The following is a 20,041-nucleotide window of genomic DNA, read 5'->3' as shown; positions in this document are numbered from 1 at the left end:
GTGCTATATTAAATGTGACGTTAGGAAGGGAAAACAATGATACCCTGAATGAGTTTCGAGACGGGCAAACTCCTGCGGGGTCCGAGCACACGTACCCTTGGAGAACTCACCTAAGTGAGAGTTGTTCGTGAGGCCGCGACAATGAGAATTGGTCTGTTCTCTAATACTCTCATGAGAATCAAGATGCGCCCACAGCCATAAATGCGCCAACACGCGAACCTGTCTAATTACCCGTACTGTGTGTGTGATATGATGAAGTTTGGTCAAAGGTATCAAAGTTCAAGACTGTGTCACTTTGGTTCCTCAAATAGAGACTATCATACTAAGCTAGGTTCAAACCCGAAAGGTACCTATGCCGATTGCATAGTAAAAACACTCACTTATTTTGTTTTAAATGATTTTATTTTAATTTTAAATCAGTGGGGGATTGTTGGAAATTTTATGATTTAAAATTAAAATATATTTCATTTATTTTGGGGTTTATTTTTATTTTGTGTTTATTTCTCTATTTATGGTTTAACGGTTTTGTGTTTTAAATATATGATTATTATTTGACCGTTATATGGTTAATGAGGCTATTGATGGTATGGTAAGTGTGCCCTATATAAGGGTATGTGGCTATGGTTGGAAGGCATATGGTGAGACATGAAACATGCATATGTGTGGGAGTTTAGATTGTCGGATAATGAGGGTATACATGACGGTATAATCCACCATAATGCAACCACTCTAGCCAAATACCGGTACCTCTACTAAAGATATTCTTACAAACTATACATATACATACTTTACTTATACACCGTTTTGAGTGCACGGATGATTAAGGTTCAATAAGGCTTCTTAGCTGCATGACGAAGCTCAAAGAGTTGTTGTATCTTGGGGGAAGTTCGTCATTCAACCCTGTGCAGTAGGGGACGAATCTTCTCTTAGGACAGTGCGCTTGCACACCTTAACTCGATAAGTTTTCCTATATAAAACCTATATATTATATTATTTTCTTACTTTATTTCATTTTCTTATTTATATCTCAATTTTTATTTCTCAAGATATTTCCATATTATTTTATTTTAATTTTATGGGAATTCCGTACCATATTTTTTTACAACACAGGTTTGCCTTTGCAGGAGAAGCTCCAGAAGCCAGCAACAATCTTATAATATCAGCATGCTCACCTCTGGCTGCATGATGCAGAGGCTGTGGAATAGAAAAGAAAGGCTACATCACCACTTCGAATACAGTTCTTGGGATATTCAAGAAATGTTTTTTCACCAATAGAAATTCTTAGTAAAACAGAAGAAGGGTGTGATTAATTATACTCACAGTATCACCTTCTGCGTCAACTACTTCTAGCATTCTCTTTACACGCTCGGTGTCATTAGCACTGTTAACTAGAAGTTGAACTAGCTCAGTGTATCCTGCATACATCATTTGCAGAAAAGTCAAATAATGAATGGAAAGACAATTCACCCTACAAATTGGTATCAAGTTCTTAAATCTCAATGAGCCCATTTTTGCGGTAGAAATCAACAAGGGCAGTCCCAATCCTCACATCTTTATCCAAACCCGAGTTCCAAATACTCGAATGTATCCCCTTCCCTCTCTCGACGGCGCTCAGCCGCGCACAGGCTTTGAGAACGAGAGGGAGAGAGGAGTTATCCGGCGCCAATCCTAGAGACTCCATGTGGGTATAGGTTGAGAGGATTGCATGGTCGTTTTTGAGCTTGGCGTGTTGCTTTATGAGCAAGTTGAAGTCTTTTGGTGTGGAACTGTTTGGGTGGGAGAGGTGGGTTTTGAAGGCTTACAGTGACAGGTATATCCATGAGGAAATGTACATTCACATCCCGCCAAGAGAGGATAAGGAAAGCCAAATGTTTCTGTTTGTTCGTCGGTTACAAGCACTTATTGTTTTTGATACTTTTAGCGACGGTGTTGTCGTCGACATAAGTGTTTTTGAGATCTTAGTACTTACGAATTTTCAGCTAAGCACGTATCACACAACAATGTGTGTAGGGACAGAATATCTATCGATAAGAGTTAATTTGATTTAAGTCTAAAACTCACACCACATATTGGGTGTAGTTCAGATGAATTTTTTTTATTAATCGCAATCCTATGACTCACATGCCATATTGGATTTGTTTCCTATTCTATCTTACTGATTCAACATCTAAATTTTCCATTCCTAACATATCCTTATTTAATATATTCTACAATAAACAATAAAAATCAATATATTAATTATAATCCTAAATTATTGCAATCTTGTTAATGTAAAATTATCAAATTTGATATGTTGACTTTAATTAACAATAATAGATCCTTGATTGAATTCAAAAGAGGAATCTTTATATATTAAGACATGATTTTTCATTGCTATTCAATATATATCTCCTTCTACGATCCTTCTTCATCTTCTTATTCTTCTTCTTCTTTTCTACCGAATGATCATCTCTTTTTTCCTCTCCTTCTTCCATGCATTTCTTCTTTCCAACACATATATACTTCTGATTTTTTTTTGTTTATTTCTTTTTCTCTCATATATGTAGTTTTTGTGTGGTTTCTCCCTTCTTAATTTGTTTTTAGGTCTTACTAACGTGATTTCTTTAATTCGCAACTACATTTATCATAAACTTCGTAAGAAGTTTTTGTTTACGTTTGATATAGAATAGATTATGGACCTATAACTTGCCATAGAATTTGATCAGACATTTTTATTTCACATTTACATACCTCATTTATAGGTAAGATTTCACAAGTTTAAAATTTTCAAGTTTCTCTATATCTCTATATCTAAGGATCTCTCATTATCTCTCACTTTCTCTTTCATACCTTTATCTTTTAATAAGGTATAGGTTTTTATGTACATATTTGTACCTTTTGATTAGATTGGTAATATATTCTATGTTTCTTTTCCTGCTTCGTATGTCTAGGTAGGTCAAATCTCTATTATACAACTTTAAATAACTATTATATAGAAACAATTGAAGTAATAATGTTTAAATTTTTGTTCTAAAGGTTTTCATCCTATAATATAGGTATATAAGTATTCGATACCTACATCTTACATATTTAATAGGAATGCATTTAATCTTATATATCTAAAAATTATTCATCGATGAATTTTAAATTTTGGAATTTGAATTTGAAATTTAAAATTGAGCTAAAACTGTGATTTAATTAGCGAATTTGAAATTATTTACCTTATTGTGTTCTAAGGGTAAAATGGACTATTAAAAATCAAATGGACCTCAATTAACAAGAAAAGATGTGCAGACTACATCCATATTTTATATAACAAAAAGGACTTGGATCGAAAAACCTCATTATTACTAATACTAGATTCAAGCAACATAGTAAGAGATTGTTAAGTAACTGATAGGAGCATTTTAATGCGACGTTTTACTTGCTTTTCCCTACATTTCTTGCGTTATTTCCTTATTAAAACCCTGTTTAGGAAAGTTTTCATTCTTTGATTGGGAAAGTTCCTATTTGTAGAAAGTTTCTATTTTTATAGTTTCTATTTATCATTTTTAGTAAGTTTCCATTTTCGGTAGTTGCCATTTTTCATTTTAGGAAAGTTTCTATTTTTCTTATTAGTTTCTATTTTTAGGACCTCCAAGCAAGTGGAAAATCTTGAGGAGGAAAATCAAAGTTGCAAGCAAGTGGAAAATCTTGAGGAGGAAAATCAATTCAAGTTGAACAAGTGATAAACAAGTGGGAAGATATTTTTTACAAATTTGTCTAACATATCTAGCCCTTCATTTATGTTCATCTCCACCCTCCATTCATCATTTTTTGGGCTATAAATACACTTCTCCTCTCACTCTCAAAATACATTTTCCTTCATCCATCTCATCTTCTTTGTCTCTCCATTTCCTTTCCATTTTTCTCTCCATTCTCTAGTTTTAAGTTTCTGCATTTTTAAGCAAAGAGAAGAAGAGAAGAAGAAGCCATGAAGCCTCCTAGCCGTCATCATCCACCTTGTGCCGTGATAGTGAAGTCTTGCTTTAAAGATTCAAGATCAACGTCTCAAGCTCTTCATCATCCACTCCTTTCATGGTGTAATTCTATCTTTTTCCTTGTAATTTCTTTTGGTTTTCTTTGTTTAGATTTGTAGAACTATGAATTCTAGTTAACAAATAATGTTAAGGGCAAAGTTTAAAGCCCGTTTATATGTTTTGAGATAAAGTTGTGATTTCTATATGTTGATTTTTATGTTGCTTATGTGGGTTTGTTTAATTAAATTTGCATGATAGAAAACTTTTGTATTTTAATCTTATGTGGTTGCAAACACTTAGGGTTTTGATATAATTGGTGCTAGGTTTAAGAACATGAAATCGACTTTTTGTTTTGTGTAAACTTGAATCAAAGTAGTAAAGGTTTTGTGCAAAGACCGAATTTAATTAAAGAGGATTGCAATTAGGTGGACTTTTCCATACTAAGTTGTACACTTGAGTTGATAGCCTTTCTCTATGTCTAATGCGTTGAACATGTCATGATTGACTAGCTTTCTAGGGCTTGATTGCATGTTTGATAGGATTAATCTAGGTGCTTTCGCTTAGGTTAATTAGCATTGAAAAGTAAAATATGGGAAATCATTTGCTTTCGAATGTTTCACATGATCAACTCCTCTCTCATGACATTTAAAATCAACTATAGGAATTGTAATTGGATTTCTTGCATATGGATGTGGTTTTGATCTTTGTTCCTTGCGATCCACCCTTGTACATGTGTTTTTATATTTTATTTATTTTAATTTTCAATTCTATAAATCTTAAAACCCCCCCTTATTTTTGTTCACTTGTATATATTTATTCTTTATTTTATTTTTGTAAATAATACTTTTCTTTATTTGTTTCACAATTACAGGTGTACCCTCAATCCCCGGATAGAACGATCCCTACTTACTTATACTACTAACGACATTTCAGGGTTAAATTATGCGCTTGCTTTCAGGCGCGTCAGTAACTATTTTTATTAAAATTGACTACAACATGATGTCATATATTTACATACTAGAGCTATATAATTAGATAAACAGATGAATACAGAATTTTCGACATGGTGTGCAAGGCTATTTAACAAGGTCTATGATAGACTTCATTTTTGTTGCCAGTCTTACCACTACTCGTTTCAATTCCACTCATGTTTATTTTTATGGTGTTTCCTTTTCTTTAAGGCATTACTCCAAGTCTATTACCAAGTGTTGTCAATTTTGTCCTATAACTAGAAAACTTTCATCATGATAAGGCTATCTCGCTCAGTGGTAAATTGAAGCCGTGGTGTGCAAGGCAATCTCACAAGGTTTATGATATAATTCAATTTTGTGGCAAGTCTTAAACCATATTCTTTCGAAAATCATAAATGGAACCGGGGATGCTTGTAACTTACCTCCACTAGGTAGATCTTAATATAGTTAGTAAACATTGACCTACCTTGATATTTTATACGACCATCACCATCTGGGTAGATCTTAATATAGTCAACTTAGTTATACCTACCTCCACTAGGTAAATCTCAACTTAGCAATTAACTAATTGACTCAACCAATTTGAATACACGTCATCCAAGCAAGAAAAACACGTAATGGATTTAATAAAATCAGAAATAACTTTAATATCACAGCCGAAGTTAAGGCAACAATAAACTTCACAGCAAATGAATGCTAATTTCTTTCTCATATCTTTATTTATAATTGCGAGCATAGATTTAGCGGTATTAATTTTTATTATTAATTGGATAGATTTATTATTCTTTTGTTATTTTTTTCATTTATTAATTTTCTTAATTTTGATTAGACTCTTATGCTATTTAAGTAGGAGTTTGTTATGTTTGTAATTGAGCTTTTTGACGTTAAAATGAAAAATATAGCTTGTTGTATAAAGAGTTGTGTTCTTCTTATTTCCGGTAACGTGTGCTTTTACTTTTAAGTCTATATTTTAGGACCAGTCCCCCATTAGAGGAACTCGACCTTGGTGAGAAGCAAAAGACCGAAGTCCCAAACATCAACAACGTGAACACTCAAGGCTAGTATTCTTCGATCTCTTTGATATATTGACCAAATATATAACATATGTTGTATGACTTGTATCTAGAGTGTTTGTGAATGATCCTTGTATGTTTGAGTTTGCATATATTAACAATCTCAATTGTCCACGTATAAAACGAATTAAGACTAACACATGCCTTACAATTTTAATTTGTAGCTGTTCTTCACACTATTATAGAAGTCATTGTGCACGTATTCCAAGTCTCCAACCTTAATATTACTTTTTTTTTTTGAATAATATTACTTTCTTATTCTCTCCTTTTTTTGTTTTTGAAATAAAAAAATATAATTAGATGATATTAGCTTCTCGTTAGTAGGGGCGGATCCACATAGAGCCCAGTTTGGGCAGTTGCCTAGACTGGATTTTTTATTTTACATTGATTTGGTGTAGGCAAGGGATGTGAAAATGGCAAAAATAGGGCAAAACAAGATGAATTGGGGAAGAAAATGACAAAAATTAGGCAAAATCAAGGTAAAAACAGGGCAAAATTAAGGCAAAATCTTCACAATTACCTCCAAAATCTGCAACTTCTCTCTAATTTTCCTCCCTTCCCCTCCTGCCATTGACTTGCCTTACCTAAAAAAAATTTATGAATCCGCCCCTGCTCGTTAGGACGTTAGCAGTCTTTTGCGTGAGGCGTATACGGTATACCCTTCCCAGAAAGAGGAAAAGTTAAAACAGGCCCCAGTGAGAATAGAATTGAACTTAGATGTTGCGGGGCTACAAAAGTTACATGATAATTACTTTCTTATGATAATCCTGCATATAAGTAAAATAATCCCATGCGAAATTGCAAACCCCACGTTGGGGTACTAGGGAGAATGATTAGTCTAAGAATATAGTCTCTAGATTTTCCTAATTAGAGAATTCATTAGGGGGAGAGAATTGTTCTCGTATTGTAAATGAAATGAAATAAATCCCAACCTTTCAATTTTCATATATTTTTTTATAAGCTAATTTATTTATAAACGTTTAGTGAATTTATTCAAAGTGTCAATTAATTAGTTTTTAGATTCTATTATATCCTTGTTTTTTTTTTTTTTTGAGAAGGAGGTAAGCCCTTTATTGAAGAAATTGCAGATTACACCAATAGCAGCTGCTAGGAAACGAGGAACTGAAACATAAAAACAATCCTGCATCATACAACTCCCATGAGCGGCTAACATATGGGCCACTACATTGGTCTTCCTACTAACATAGTGAACTTGCAAACTATTATGAGATGCCAGAATTAAGCTCAGGTCCTCATATAATCGTCCCAACGCCGAAGTATTAACGCTCGCTTGGGTAGAGAGCTGACGTTGCACCTCTTGTGCATCAGTTTCCAAAATAGCTAGCTGGAGTGAAACCATGATCAATTGCAAAATTAACTGCAGACCTGCACGCCAAAACCTTGGCATGCTCAGATGAAATCAATCCCTGTAAAGGGCGCCCCTAGCTACCATTGCACCACTGGAATCCCTAATTACAAAGCCGAAACCACCTGTTCTAGTGGTATGATGAAAGGAGCCATCAACATTGATTTTTAAAACACCTGCTGACGGAGCCCCCCATGCTTGCACTCTTCTTCTACGAGCAGTCCCCAGAGTAGAGTTTGTATTATGAACACGAAACTCATGCAAGCGAGAATTAGCTCGAAGAAAAACTTCACAGGCCAATACACTCTTTCCTTCCCATACTCGTGAATTTCTTTCCTTCCAAATGCTCCACAATAGAAAAATCAAAACCCCCAGGTTTGTAATAGATAACGTCCTCACACAATATCCAAACCATGTCAACAAGTCACAATCTACAACCTGTGGATCAAAACACGTCCTCTTCAGGATCACATGTCCGTGCAATACCTGCCTCGTAATGGGGCAATCTGTACACAAATGTAAAGTAGACTCACCACTACCTTCACACAAAACACAACCCTGAGATCCTACTTGAACATGCCTTGTAGCTAGTCTGTCCAGAGATGGTATAATGTCATGACAAACCCTCCATGCAAATATTTTTGCTGCATTAGGAACTAGCACTTTCCAAATCCTTTTCCAAAAATTCCCACTCACTGCCAGAGTAAAAGGGCTACGACAAGAAGAGTGTAAAAAAGCAAATCGGTAAGCAGTTTTAATAGAAAACTCACCATTCTTTTCCAACTTCCATACCACCCTATCAGATATATTTTAGTGGCTAAGAGGGATGTTTAAAATAATTTCTGCCTCCTCCCCCCCAAACAGCCTTCGAATCAGAGCCTCATTCCAAACTCCCGTAGCTGACAACAATTCACTAACTTTTCTAACTTCCACCATTGTTAAAACATTGGTACTCGGCCTCCCCTTATGCAAAGCAGGAGCCCAACAATCTGACCATATAGTAACCTCCTCCCTATTATATCCTTGTTAATTTCATTAGAGCATCTTTGACAAACTTTCTATCTTGACTCCTTAGCTATTTCGGAGGGCATGTTTAGCTTTTTATTAATTTTAGCAGCCGCACTAGACTCCTAAGAGCATCTTTAGCAAACTCTCTATTTCGGCTCTTTAGCTATTTTGGAGAACATGTTTAGCTTTTTATCTATTTTAACAGCTGCAGACTGCTAATTAGTGACTCTCCATTAATCTTTATTTTAGCTATTTTGAGTAGATAGTCAAAATCGTTAGCATGACAAAAGATGCTCTTATATATCTCTAGAAAGATGGGATGTCATTAATTGTTTTACGTTTGTTTGAACAGGGAGTTAATTCAAAACAAAAACTCCTCTGGTGGTTTTACTACTGTAAGTTACTGGTGTACTGACTTACGTACCTGACTGGCTGGTAGTTTTCCTAAAAATACCTAGCATGAATATGTACCGATGAAAGATTGGCATGACAAAAAAAGCAGGATTACAAGTCTTTGTTATAGCATTTGATATATTTCTCCCCTATAGGTTGTCAACATTGCTAAAAAAGAAAGTTGAATTAGAGTACCAAATACATGAACTGAATGTACGTTCAAGTAGAGTTAGCATCGGATATGAATTGATTACATTATGCAATAGCTGTAAATTTACTATTGTAGATTTAATGCTGTATCTATTATTCATTGCAGACGTAGTGATGGTTAAATCAAAGAAAGTCCATCTTCAGTTCTTTGCTTTCACTCTTTTTCTTCTGTCCTGGCACCCCATCAGACCCGTCAGTGGCCAAGGAGGTAATGCCAAAATATATAAGAACATGAATTCATCATCATCATCATAATCACTACCTACTGAGCTAATTTTGTTTTTTTTGGTGCAGTGGAAGAAATAGGGTATGATTATAGGCAAGGGAGCCCCAAGGGACCAGAGCACTGGGGAGAGCTCAAGGAAGAATGGAAGGAATGCAAAGATGGAAAATTACAATCGCCAATAGATTTGTTGGATTCGAATGCTAGAAAAGCAATCTCAAGAGTAGATGATCTTAACATGAGCTATAAGCCTTCAAATGCAACCATGAAGCATGAAGGTTATGCTATTTCGGTATGGAAGTGCCTAGCTAATATTATTCAGTACAATCTTTTCTAGGTCACGATAATGGAATTCCAATTTTAGCTATCACAAGTAACATCAGAGTGTCATTATCGCTACCTTTTCCTGTTCCATTTTTCTTAGCTATGTTTATATTAAATTGCTGCAGATTCAATGGGAGGGTGATGCTGGATCAATTCAAATAAATGGCACTGATTACTTGCTCAAAAGATGTCATTGGCACAGATCTTCTGAACATTTCATTAATGGCAGAAGGTTTCTCTTTCTCTTTGCTTCTCTGTTTGAAAAATCCAAAATACTTCATATATGTCTAAACAGAGTTCTTTTTATCAGTTATGATTTGGAATTGCACATGGTTCACCAAAGCCAGAACAACGATGTGGCTGTAGTCGCATTCCTATACCAAAGTGGCAATCCCGATCCTTTCCTGTCAAAGGTAAAGTTAAGGCTCAAAATATCATAGTTGTGATTCGGAAAAAGAATAGGCTGCTGCACGTATAGCATTGGTTACTAGGAAACTAGAGGCATAATTTCTACCATCATCCTTTTTTTTTTTTTTTTTTTCTTTCAGATAAGCAACGATGTATCCTCCTTAAGTGGTACAAAGGAGGCACGCTTGGGAGTGATTGATCCAAGTTTAATAAAATGGCCAAGCTCACGATTTTACAGATACATGGGCTCACTCACGACCCCTCCTTGCACTGGAGGAGTTATTTGGAGCGTATACGAAGAGGTACAATGACCTCTTCTTCATTTCACCTTAACAAAGTTTTTCTTCGAAAGTCTTGTAATAAGATTCACATTTTCATCTCAGGTACATTCTGTTTCAGAAGAACAGCTGGGGCTAATTGAACAAGTCGATGTAAGTAACATATTTTTATTGACTGACCTCATCTACACATCAAAATAAAAATCACATTTTATTAAGTTCTTCTTTTGATTAACTTGAATGCAGCATGGGATGAATGCAAGACCATTACAGCCTCTTAACAATCGAGATATCACGCTCTTTGGTCCGCAGTAGGGAACTAGGGATTCCATTTTGTTACTGTGAGTCAACCATTCCTATTAGGAATATACCATACTCGTTTACTAGGGTTATTGTACGTCTCCAAGAGAGATGAAAAAATAAAAAATCTTTAGTCTAAACGCTCTATTCTTATTTGACTATTGATAGAGCTGGAGCAAATGATTCTATTGGGACTTTGACTATTTGTTTCTTTCGAATTTATTAATTTTACCTCATTTTTGAGGTTTGATTCTTTGCTCCTTGTCCATTTGAAGATTTGTCTTGGTTTAAACCTAAAACTAGGGCTTGAAACTATGCCTTACTTGCCCATAAATCACAGCCACATTGCCAGCCATATGCGATCGGTCGCCCTACAGTCTGAGAGTTCTTTGTTCATTGTGAAGGGTGTTCTGTTGTTTCTGCATTGAAATGTGCACTGCTAATGTTACAAATTGGTGCTTTGGATTTTGGGGACAAATGGTGGCCTCTAGTTCATGCGCTGGGTCTGGCGGTGGATCTGTGTCGGTGAGGTTGTTGGCCATCTAAAGGTTATGGGACTGTTGGAATAGCTGAGGCTTAGCTGTTATTCTGTGAGGGTTTTGTTTTAGTTATTGCAGATAATAAACCATATTCATGAGGGCAGTACGTTACTCTACTTATGAGGGCAGTTACTCTACTTATGAAGACGTTACTCTACTTATGAGGGCAGTTAGGTTTGAATACATTAAACCTTACTTATGAGGGAAGTACGTTTGTTTTCTATTTTTTCTTTGTAAGGCTATATAAGCCAACATTCAGTATTTGAATAAACAAGTGAAATTCTCCCAGATATTGTAGTGTGTGAGTGCTAGGTTTATACAACAAGTGGTATCAGAGCCCCTCACAGGGCCTGATCGAGAGTCTGAGAGTTTGAGAGCTAAGAAACCGTAGTTTTCTTAGAAGGATAAGGGGTTGAGGGTGAGAGAAACACATAGAGTTAAAGTGTGAGGAAAACACTCGGAGTTAGAGGGTGAGTTTGAGATGGCGACAGAGAACAATCATGTTCAGCCTGCCATACCTAGATTCAATGGTCATTATGACCATTGGTCTATGCTCATGGAAAACTTCTTGCGATCAAAGGAGTATTGGGGCTTGGTAGAAAATGGGATTCCGGTAGTAGCAGATGGAATTGAACCCACTGAGGCACAGCGCAAGGCCATTGAAGATGCAAGATTGAAAGACCTAAAGGTGAAAAATTACCTTTTCCAAGCCATTGACAGAACAATTATGGAGACAATTCTCATCAAAGAGACAGCCAAAAACATTTGGGACTCAATGAGGCAGAAGTACCAAGGTTCTACAAAGGTGAAGAGAGCTCAGCTGCAGGCACTTCGAAGAGAGTTTGAGGTGCTCCAAATGAAAGATGGAGAGACGGTAGATGAATACTTTGCTCGGACATTAACCATTGTCAACAAGATGAAAGCTCATGGTGAAAGAATGGAGCAGCTTGTGATTGTGGAGAAAATTCTAAGGTCGATGCCTGTCAAATTTAATTACGTGGTGTGCTCCATAGAAGAATCCAACAATCTCACCACAATGTCTATTGATGAACTACAAAGCAGTCTGCTTGTTCATGAGCAAAGAATGCGTATCCATACCGGAGAGGAGCAAGCTCTGAAGGTGTCCTATGAAGACGGAGTTGGAGCAAGAGGACGAGGCTTTAGAGGCAGAGGTAGAGGAAGGGGCATGCAACAGTTCAACAAGGCACTGGTGGAATGCTATAAATGCCACAAATTAGGACATTTCCAATACGAATGTCCTGATTGGGAGAAAGGTGCACATTATGTGGAGTTAGATGAGAGTGAAGAGATGCTGTTGATGGCACATATTGAGCTCAACAATGCCACAAGGGAAGAAGTTTGGTTTATGGACTCAGGGTGTAGCAATCACATGAGTGGTGACAAGCGGTGGTTCACAAGTATGGATGAGCAGTTTCGACAACATGTGAAGCTTGGCAACAACTCCAAGATGGTAGTGATGGGGAAGGGAAATGTTAGACTACACATCAATGGAATCACACATGTGATCACTGATGTCTATTATATACCGAAGCTGAAGAACAATTTGCTTAGCATCGGTCAACTACAAGAAAAAAGGGTTGCAATCTTGATTCAAGATGGGAAGTGTCGTGTTTATCATCCAAAGAAAGGTTTGATTATGGAAACCAATATGACCGCCAATAGAATGTTTGTGCTCCTTGCAGTCATGTCTGAGACCTTAACCTGCTTCCAAACTGCGTCTGAAGACAGTACTCAATTATGGCATTGTCGTTACGGCCACCTTGGCTATAAGGGATTAAGAACTCTGCAATATAAGAAGCTTGTGAAGGGTTTGCCGGAAATAAAGACACCAACCAAGTTGTGCACACACTGTATGATAGGCAAGCAGCACAGGGAGTCCATACCAAAGAAAAGCTTATGGAGAGCCTCACACAAACTTCAGCTAGTGCACTCGGATATTTGTGGACCGATCACACCTCTGTCAAGCAGTGGAAAAAGGTACTTGATCACTTTTATAGATGATTATAGTCGGAAAATTTGGGTGTCTTTCTTATCTGAAAAGTCTCAAGCCTTTGCTTCATTTAAGAACTTCAAGAGTTTAGTTGAGAAAGAATCAGGGGCTTCAATTAAATGTCTTCGAACAGATAGGGGAGGAGAATTTACTTCTCAGGAGTTTAATGCTTTCTGTAGTTCACATGGTATAAGCAGGCAATTGACAACTGCCTTCACCCCTCAACAAAATGGGGTGGCTGAGAGAAAGAATCGAACCATTATGAATATGGTTCGAAGCATGTTGTCAGAGAAACAAGTTCCAAAGTTTTTTTGGCCTGAAGCAGTCAACTGGACTGTATACATTCTCAATCGAAGCCCCACCTTGGTAGTGAAGGAATTGACTCCAGAAGAAGCTTGGAGTGGCATCAAACCATCGGTTCACCACTTCAGGGTCTTTGGTTGCATTGCACATGTCCATGTTCCAGAAGCTAGAAGGAAGAAATTGGATGATAAAAGCTTCAAGTGTGTGATGTTGGGGATTAGTGAAGAAAGCAAAGCCTACAAGCTCTATGATCCTACTTCTAAGCGCATTGTGATTAGTAGAGATGTCATTTTTGAAGAAGATGCAAGTTGGGACTGGAAAAGAAGTGCTGAAGAAGTGAAGCTTGATGTGTTAAAACTGGAATAATAGTGAAGAAGAGATAAATGAGTTTGGGGAAAGTGACGAAGAAGAAGGAGCTGAAGGAGAAGGAGCAACTAGCAACGAAGAAGAAGAAGCTGAAGGAGAAGGAGCAACTAGCTCTTCCTCAAATCAGTCGGAAGAAGAAGCTCAACAAGAAGGGAGGACAAGGAGATTACTAGTGTGGATGCAAGACTATGAAAGTGGAGAAGGGCTATCAGAAGAAGAAGAGTTGCACAATCTTGTGATGTTCACCTCTACGTCCGATCCAACTACGTTTGAAGAGGCACACAAAAGTGAAAAATGGCAGGCAGCAATGGTTCAAGAAATAGAGGCAATCGAGAAAAATGGTACTTGGGAATTGACCGAGTTGCCAAAAGGAGCAAAAACTATCGGAGTAAAATGGATATTCAAAACAAAGTTGAATGAAAGTGGAGAAGTGGATAAATGCAAAGCACGGCTTATTGTTAAGGGGTATGCTCAACAGTATGGGATCGATTATACTGAGGTGTTTTCACCTGTGGCTAGGTGGGACACCATACACATGATAATTGCTCTTGCTGCTAAAAAGGGATGGTGTGTGTATCAAATGGACGTAAAGAGTGCATTTCTGCATGGTGAGTTAAATGAAACCGTTTTCGTTGATCAGCCACAAGGGTTTGTGAAGAAGGGTGATGAGTTGAAAGTGTATAAATTGAAGAAAGCCTTGTACGGCCTCAAACAGGCTCCACGTGCGTGGTACAGTCGTATCGAAGCCTACTTCACTAGGGAAGGATTTGAACGGTGCCCACATGAGCATACCTTGTTCGTGAAGTCAGGAGAAAAAGGTACCATTCTCATTGTTAGTATTTACGTTGATGACCTTATATTTACTGGCAATGATGAATACATGTTTGAGGAATTTAAGAAGTCTATGAAACAAGAGTTTGACATGACGGATCTTGGTAAGATGCGTTATTTCCTTGGAGTCAAGGTTGTTCAGAATGAAGATGGGATTTACATTTGCCAAAGGAAGTATGCAAAGGAAGTATTGGAGAGATTCGGAATGGAGAAGAGCAACTCATCTAGGAACCCTATTGTCCCTGGATTCAAGTTGATGAAAGATGAAAGTGGTGTGAAGGTGGACACCACTATGTATAAGCAGGTTGTTGGCTGTTTGATGTACTTGGCAGCTACTAGGCCAGATCTCATGTATGTGATAAGTCTAATCAGCAGGTTTATGGGAAGTCCGACTGAGCTACACATGCAAGCAGTTAAAAGAGTCCTCAGATATCTCAAAGGCACTGTTGATTTGGGGATTCTGTACAAACGAAATGGGAACGAAAAGCTTGAGGCATACACGGATAGTGACTATGCAGGTGATCTAGATGACCGGAGGAGCACATCCGGATACGTGTTTCTGCTTAGCACTGGTGCAGTTTCATGGTCTTCTAAGAAGCAACCTGTAGTTACCTTATCTACCACCGAAGCTGAGTTTATAGCTGCAGCCTCCTGTGCTTGTCAAGGAATTTGGATGCGCAGAGTTCTTGAAAAGCTTGGCCATGCTCAGAATGGAAGCACAACCGTGTATTGTGATAACAGCTCCACTATAAAACTTTCGAAGAACCCGGTGTTGCATGGAAGAAGCAAACATATTGACGTACGTTTCCATTTCCTTCGTGACCTTACCAAAGATGGAACAGTGGAGCTGGTCCATTGCAACTCACAGAATCAGATAGCAGACATCATGACGAAGCCACTGAAACTTGAAGTGTTTGAGAAGCTTCGTGAGCTGCTTGGGATGTGCACGGTACCAGGTATAAACTGATTGCACAAGTGCAAACAGTTTAAGGGAGGATATGTTGGAATAGCTGGGGCTTAGCTGTTATTCTGTGAGGGTTTTGTTTTAGTTATTGCAGATAATAAACCATAATCATGAGGGCAGTACGTTACTCTACTTATGAGGACGTTACTCTACTTATGAGGGCAGTTAGGTTTGAATACATTAAACCTTACTTATGAGGGAAGTACGTTTGTTTTCTATTTTTTCTTTGTAAGGCTATATAAGCCAACATTCAGCATTTGAATAAACAAGTGAAATTCTCCCAGATATTGTATTGTGTGAGTGCTAGGTTTATACAACAGGGACTTGGTTCAATGATATACATGAAGCCACTCTCTAACAAGCAGCTAAGAGTAATTCCAATAGCTTCTCTATATTTTGATTTCTCTAATTTAAAGAAAAATAAGTCTCATTTGCTCTAACAGATTCCCTATAACTATCCCCATTTTAGGGAAAATTAAGAAAGAAAAAACTAAATTCCTTAAATTTACAGCAATCTCTAAAATTTTAAAAAAGAATTATAGAGATTTTAAAGATTGTTGTAAAATAGAGAATCTGTTGGAGTTAGAGAAGGAAAAGAATCTAAAGCTTTGACTTTTGTTCTCTATAATACAGAAATTATAGAAAAGCTGTTAGAGTTGCTCAAGGCAGGGTTGTGTTGTTCTTATACCGAAGGTCCAAAACATTTGTACTGATGTAGTGTCCCAATGAAAACTTTGAAAACGTGATCAGATAAAAGAATCAGAAGGGAAAAAGAAAAATAAACTGCATCATATCCCGAAAACCTTGAATAGGAAGAGAATGTGCTGATTTATATATTTGATATTCTAAATTCTGAAGCTCATAATAATGGCCATGAATCACATTTTGGTGTTGCTGATCTATAGAAGCCATGTAAAGAAGCGGGTCTCACAACCTAAATGAAATCTAGAATTTTTTTTTTTTGCAGCAAGTAAAACCTACTGGCATGCCATAGCATCAGCAGCAGCCTCCAAAATCCCCTTGGCTTCTGTGTTAGGTTCTGGTAACTCACTTGGGATCTGCCGAAAGAAAATTGATCAGAAACACCACAAATGCAGAGGAAGCCGGAAATAAGAGAGAGCAAAATAGGACTCAACGACGAACCTTTCCATACAGGTTTGCCCTTGTAGGAGAAGCTCCAGAAGCCAGCAACAATCTTATAATATCAGCATGCTCACCTCTGGCTGCATGATGCAGAGGCTGTGGAATAGATAAGAAAGGCTACATTACAACTTCGAATACAGTTCTTGGGATATTCAAGAAATGTTTTTTCACCAATAGAAATTCCTAGTAAAACAGAAGAAGGGTGTGATTAATTATACTCACAGTATCACCTTCAGCGTCAACTGCTTCTAGCATTCTCTTTACACGCTCGGTGTCATTAGCACTGTTAACTAGAAGTTGAACTATCTCAGTGTATCCTGCATACATCATTTGCAGAAAAGTCAAATAATGAATAGAAAGACAATTCACACTAAAAATTGGTATCAAGTTCTTATATCTTACCCCCAGCACAAGCATCATGCAGAGGAATAGCTCCATCTTCATCCTTAGCCTCCAAGTTTGCCCCCCTCTCCAAAAGCAACTACATTGAAACAATCAGTCGAATTATTCTCAGTTCAAAGTCTTTACTTCCAAAACATACATGAAAAATAAAACTCTTCGCATACTGACCTGGACACAAGAAAGTTTACCATAGAGACAAGCCAGATGCAGAGCTGTGTCCCCATCTTCCACTGGTTCATCAATACTGCCTTCTAAGTTATCTACATAAAAATCCGAAAACACCAACAAGCATCATCTGAAATTTGATTGACACCCAGAAACAAAACAAGATACTAATTTCCAAAGCACTTGTATACAAAGTAACCAAGAGGGCAAACATGAAATCCCATACTTTGTACATTGAACACATCACAAGCACCTAACTTTAAGGTTATTAGAGCTTAATTGAGTTTATATAACCAATCTATACTGACATTCTTTCAGTACAAATCTTGGATATAGACAAGTCTATCAAAATGAAAATTGGGCTAAATTCCCAAATCAAAGCAATGAACTTTATCAACGAATTAAGAAACCCAAGTCAAAAACAAAAGTGGGTATGCGAATTTTAGATGCGAAAAGTACCGAGAGCGAGTCGGAGGGCGTCGAGGTCGCCGAGCTGAGTGGCGTCAGCGATGGCGCGTAGGTGAGGAGGCGCGTGAGAGTCGAGGTCCTCCAAACCCTCTTCTTCAAAGAGAGCGTTTTCGTCATCGTTGTCGTCAGCCTCCACTAAACCCCTGCCCGGAACCGCCATTGCTTTTTGGCTTCGTTTTGCGTCTTCTTCTTCTGATTTCGCAAATAGGGGTTTTAGAGGCCAGGCCAGTAGGGTACTACTGTTGCGCTCTTTAGGCACTTGGGCCGGGTCGGGCTCGCACGAGCGCCCCAAAGTTTTGGCTGAAAGAAAAGGAAACTAGTCAAAGTCATTCCATTCAAGGACATACTTAGTGATGTCGATTTATTCTTTGTAAGTGGGAATTGAGTTCGACTCACGTATGAGTATCTTCTCACAAAAAGTAGAAATTCCACGAATAGGGATCACTCCCACTTTATTTTAGCTTTGCACAATTTCAATATGAAGCATAGCATAATTAACTAATTAATTTCCGTCCGTCAAATTGTACATATACTAAGGCCTTAGTTTAGTGTGACTGTGCTTTTTAAATAATCAACTTTAGCTGTGCTGGGAGAATAATCGGCTTACAAATTAAGTGACTGAACGTTTGGCAAAATATATTTTAGCTATGTTGTGAGTACAAAAAATAGTGTTTAAGTGTTTGGTAAACTTTAATAACTTTAATACAAGTGTTGGGATTGTATAAAATGACCAAAGTCAATCAACTTTCTAAAAGCCCAGCTTATAGAAGCATGGTATTTGCAGCTTCCATAAGTTGCATAGGAAAGTGTGAGATTGCACTTTAAGTTGCTGGCTTTTGTTTTACCAAACAAAAATAACTGCTTAAATTAATTTATAAGTCACAATCACCTCGGAGCCAAACTGAGCCTAAGTATATGATAGTTGTGAAATGCATATTTCATTCTATAATTAAGTTTTGGTAAAAACAAAAAATCCACTTAAATGATATGCAAAACTCTATGAAAAATGTTTTCTAAATTTATGGAAAATTCAAAACTGTTTCACTGCCACCATTTACGTAGTTCATTCATCAATTGACATTAAAATGTAGAGAAGAATTAATACACCTTTCATAGTTAATGCCTTCAAAAAGATATTACGTACTGATACTTTACTGACATAGTAGAAAGTTAATATGAGGCCATTAGGTGCTTCAGCTTCAATCATTAAGTGGGAATGCCATATGGGGTTTGCAAAATCAGAGTAGAATAAAAACTCGTCTCACGGTTCATGTGATGAGCTACTAAACCTATCCTAATAGCTACCTTAGCAAGGACTTCACTAAAGAGACAGAAGCCAGAAGGCAGGCATACTTCTCGGGCAGCTAGTGCCTAATTAACATAGCTCGCTTGAGGTTTTGCATTATCACTGTCACATATTCACATGTGTCCATACCAACCATGCATAATGTCATGATCCCTAGGTGTCCGAACTAATGTAAATTATATGCTAAACGAACATCTATGAAGGAATAATGGAATTTGGTTATCAACTTATCAAGCATGTTTTCTTGAATATGCTTCTGCGTTATGACCAAAAAAGCTACCTTATTCTAGTGTTTTTTTATTTTTAGAAAAAACAATTATAACACAAAATATTCAATTATAATCTGAACTTAATTGGTTAAAGTTGAAAGTTGAGCAAGCCTCCAGAAGAAGAAAAAAAAAGTAAATTCAGTTAAAGAAAAAACACATTATGTGCCTTCGTTAAAGTGACTGACAGAGAGGGAATCAATGAATTAGCGATTACCATCAATCAGCAAGGATTACAGATCAATCAGCATTCAATGTCATCATTGTAATTGATATTTCTGTTATAATTTTCTCCATATATAACGGGATTATGAAATGAAATGAGTAAATCAATTCCAATTTTATTTTACTTTTACAAATTCATAATTTTTTGAGACTCCTACATGATCAAAATTAGCATTAACATCAGCAATGAAGTTGGTTTCACGGAGCATATGAATGAAGCAAATATGTACTTTAATACATATTCTAATAGGTCAAAACTACATGCAAGTCAGAAAGTTGGCATAAATCAAGGCTCATCTAGGCAAGACTTGTTCTTTGTGTGTTCTTATGGGGTCTCCAATAGGCAAGAGCCGCAGAATTCAGTTTTGTCTATGAGTATGGCTGGCACATGTGAAATCAAGTGAAGATTTCAATCCTATGAACGCATATATTATTCTGAAAAATGGATGCTCTCACTATACAAAATACGGACAATACAATATATAGAAACTTGGATATTT

General features: G+C 37.0%; 2 protein-coding genes across 2 annotated transcripts; one reads left to right on the top strand and one right to left on the bottom strand.

The window, feature by feature from the left end:
- The first annotated feature begins 9,133 nt into the window (after positions 1 to 9,133).
- On the top strand, positions 9,134 to 10,567 carry LOC112194196 (alpha carbonic anhydrase 7). The gene is made up of 7 exons (XM_024334441.2): positions 9,134 to 9,227; positions 9,314 to 9,534; positions 9,692 to 9,798; positions 9,877 to 9,979; positions 10,115 to 10,276; positions 10,358 to 10,405; positions 10,499 to 10,567. Exons 1-7 carry the CDS (start codon positions 9,134 to 9,136, stop codon positions 10,565 to 10,567), a joined length of 804 nt encoding a protein of 267 aa, XP_024190209.1.
- Positions 10,568 to 16,370: 5,803 nt separating this feature from the next.
- Positions 16,371 to 17,952, bottom strand: LOC112193280 (poly [ADP-ribose] polymerase tankyrase-1). Its single transcript, XM_024333355.2, has 6 exons — positions 17,736 to 17,952; positions 17,280 to 17,371; positions 17,112 to 17,190; positions 16,932 to 17,026; positions 16,710 to 16,805; positions 16,371 to 16,624 (listed from the first exon to the last, which is right to left on the bottom strand). The coding sequence occupies exons 1-6, from the start codon at positions 17,902 to 17,904 to the stop codon at positions 16,544 to 16,546; spliced, it is 612 nt and encodes a 203-aa protein (XP_024189123.1). The 5' UTR covers positions 17,905 to 17,952; the 3' UTR covers positions 16,371 to 16,543.
- Between the last annotated feature and the right edge of the window lie 2,089 nt (positions 17,953 to 20,041).

This window comes from Rosa chinensis, chromosome 3 (assembly GCF_002994745.2).
Source record: "Rosa chinensis cultivar Old Blush chromosome 3, RchiOBHm-V2, whole genome shotgun sequence".
NCBI classification, from domain to species: Eukaryota; Viridiplantae; Streptophyta; class Magnoliopsida; order Rosales; family Rosaceae; genus Rosa; species Rosa chinensis.
This window is presented reverse-complemented; position numbering and strand designations above follow the sequence as displayed.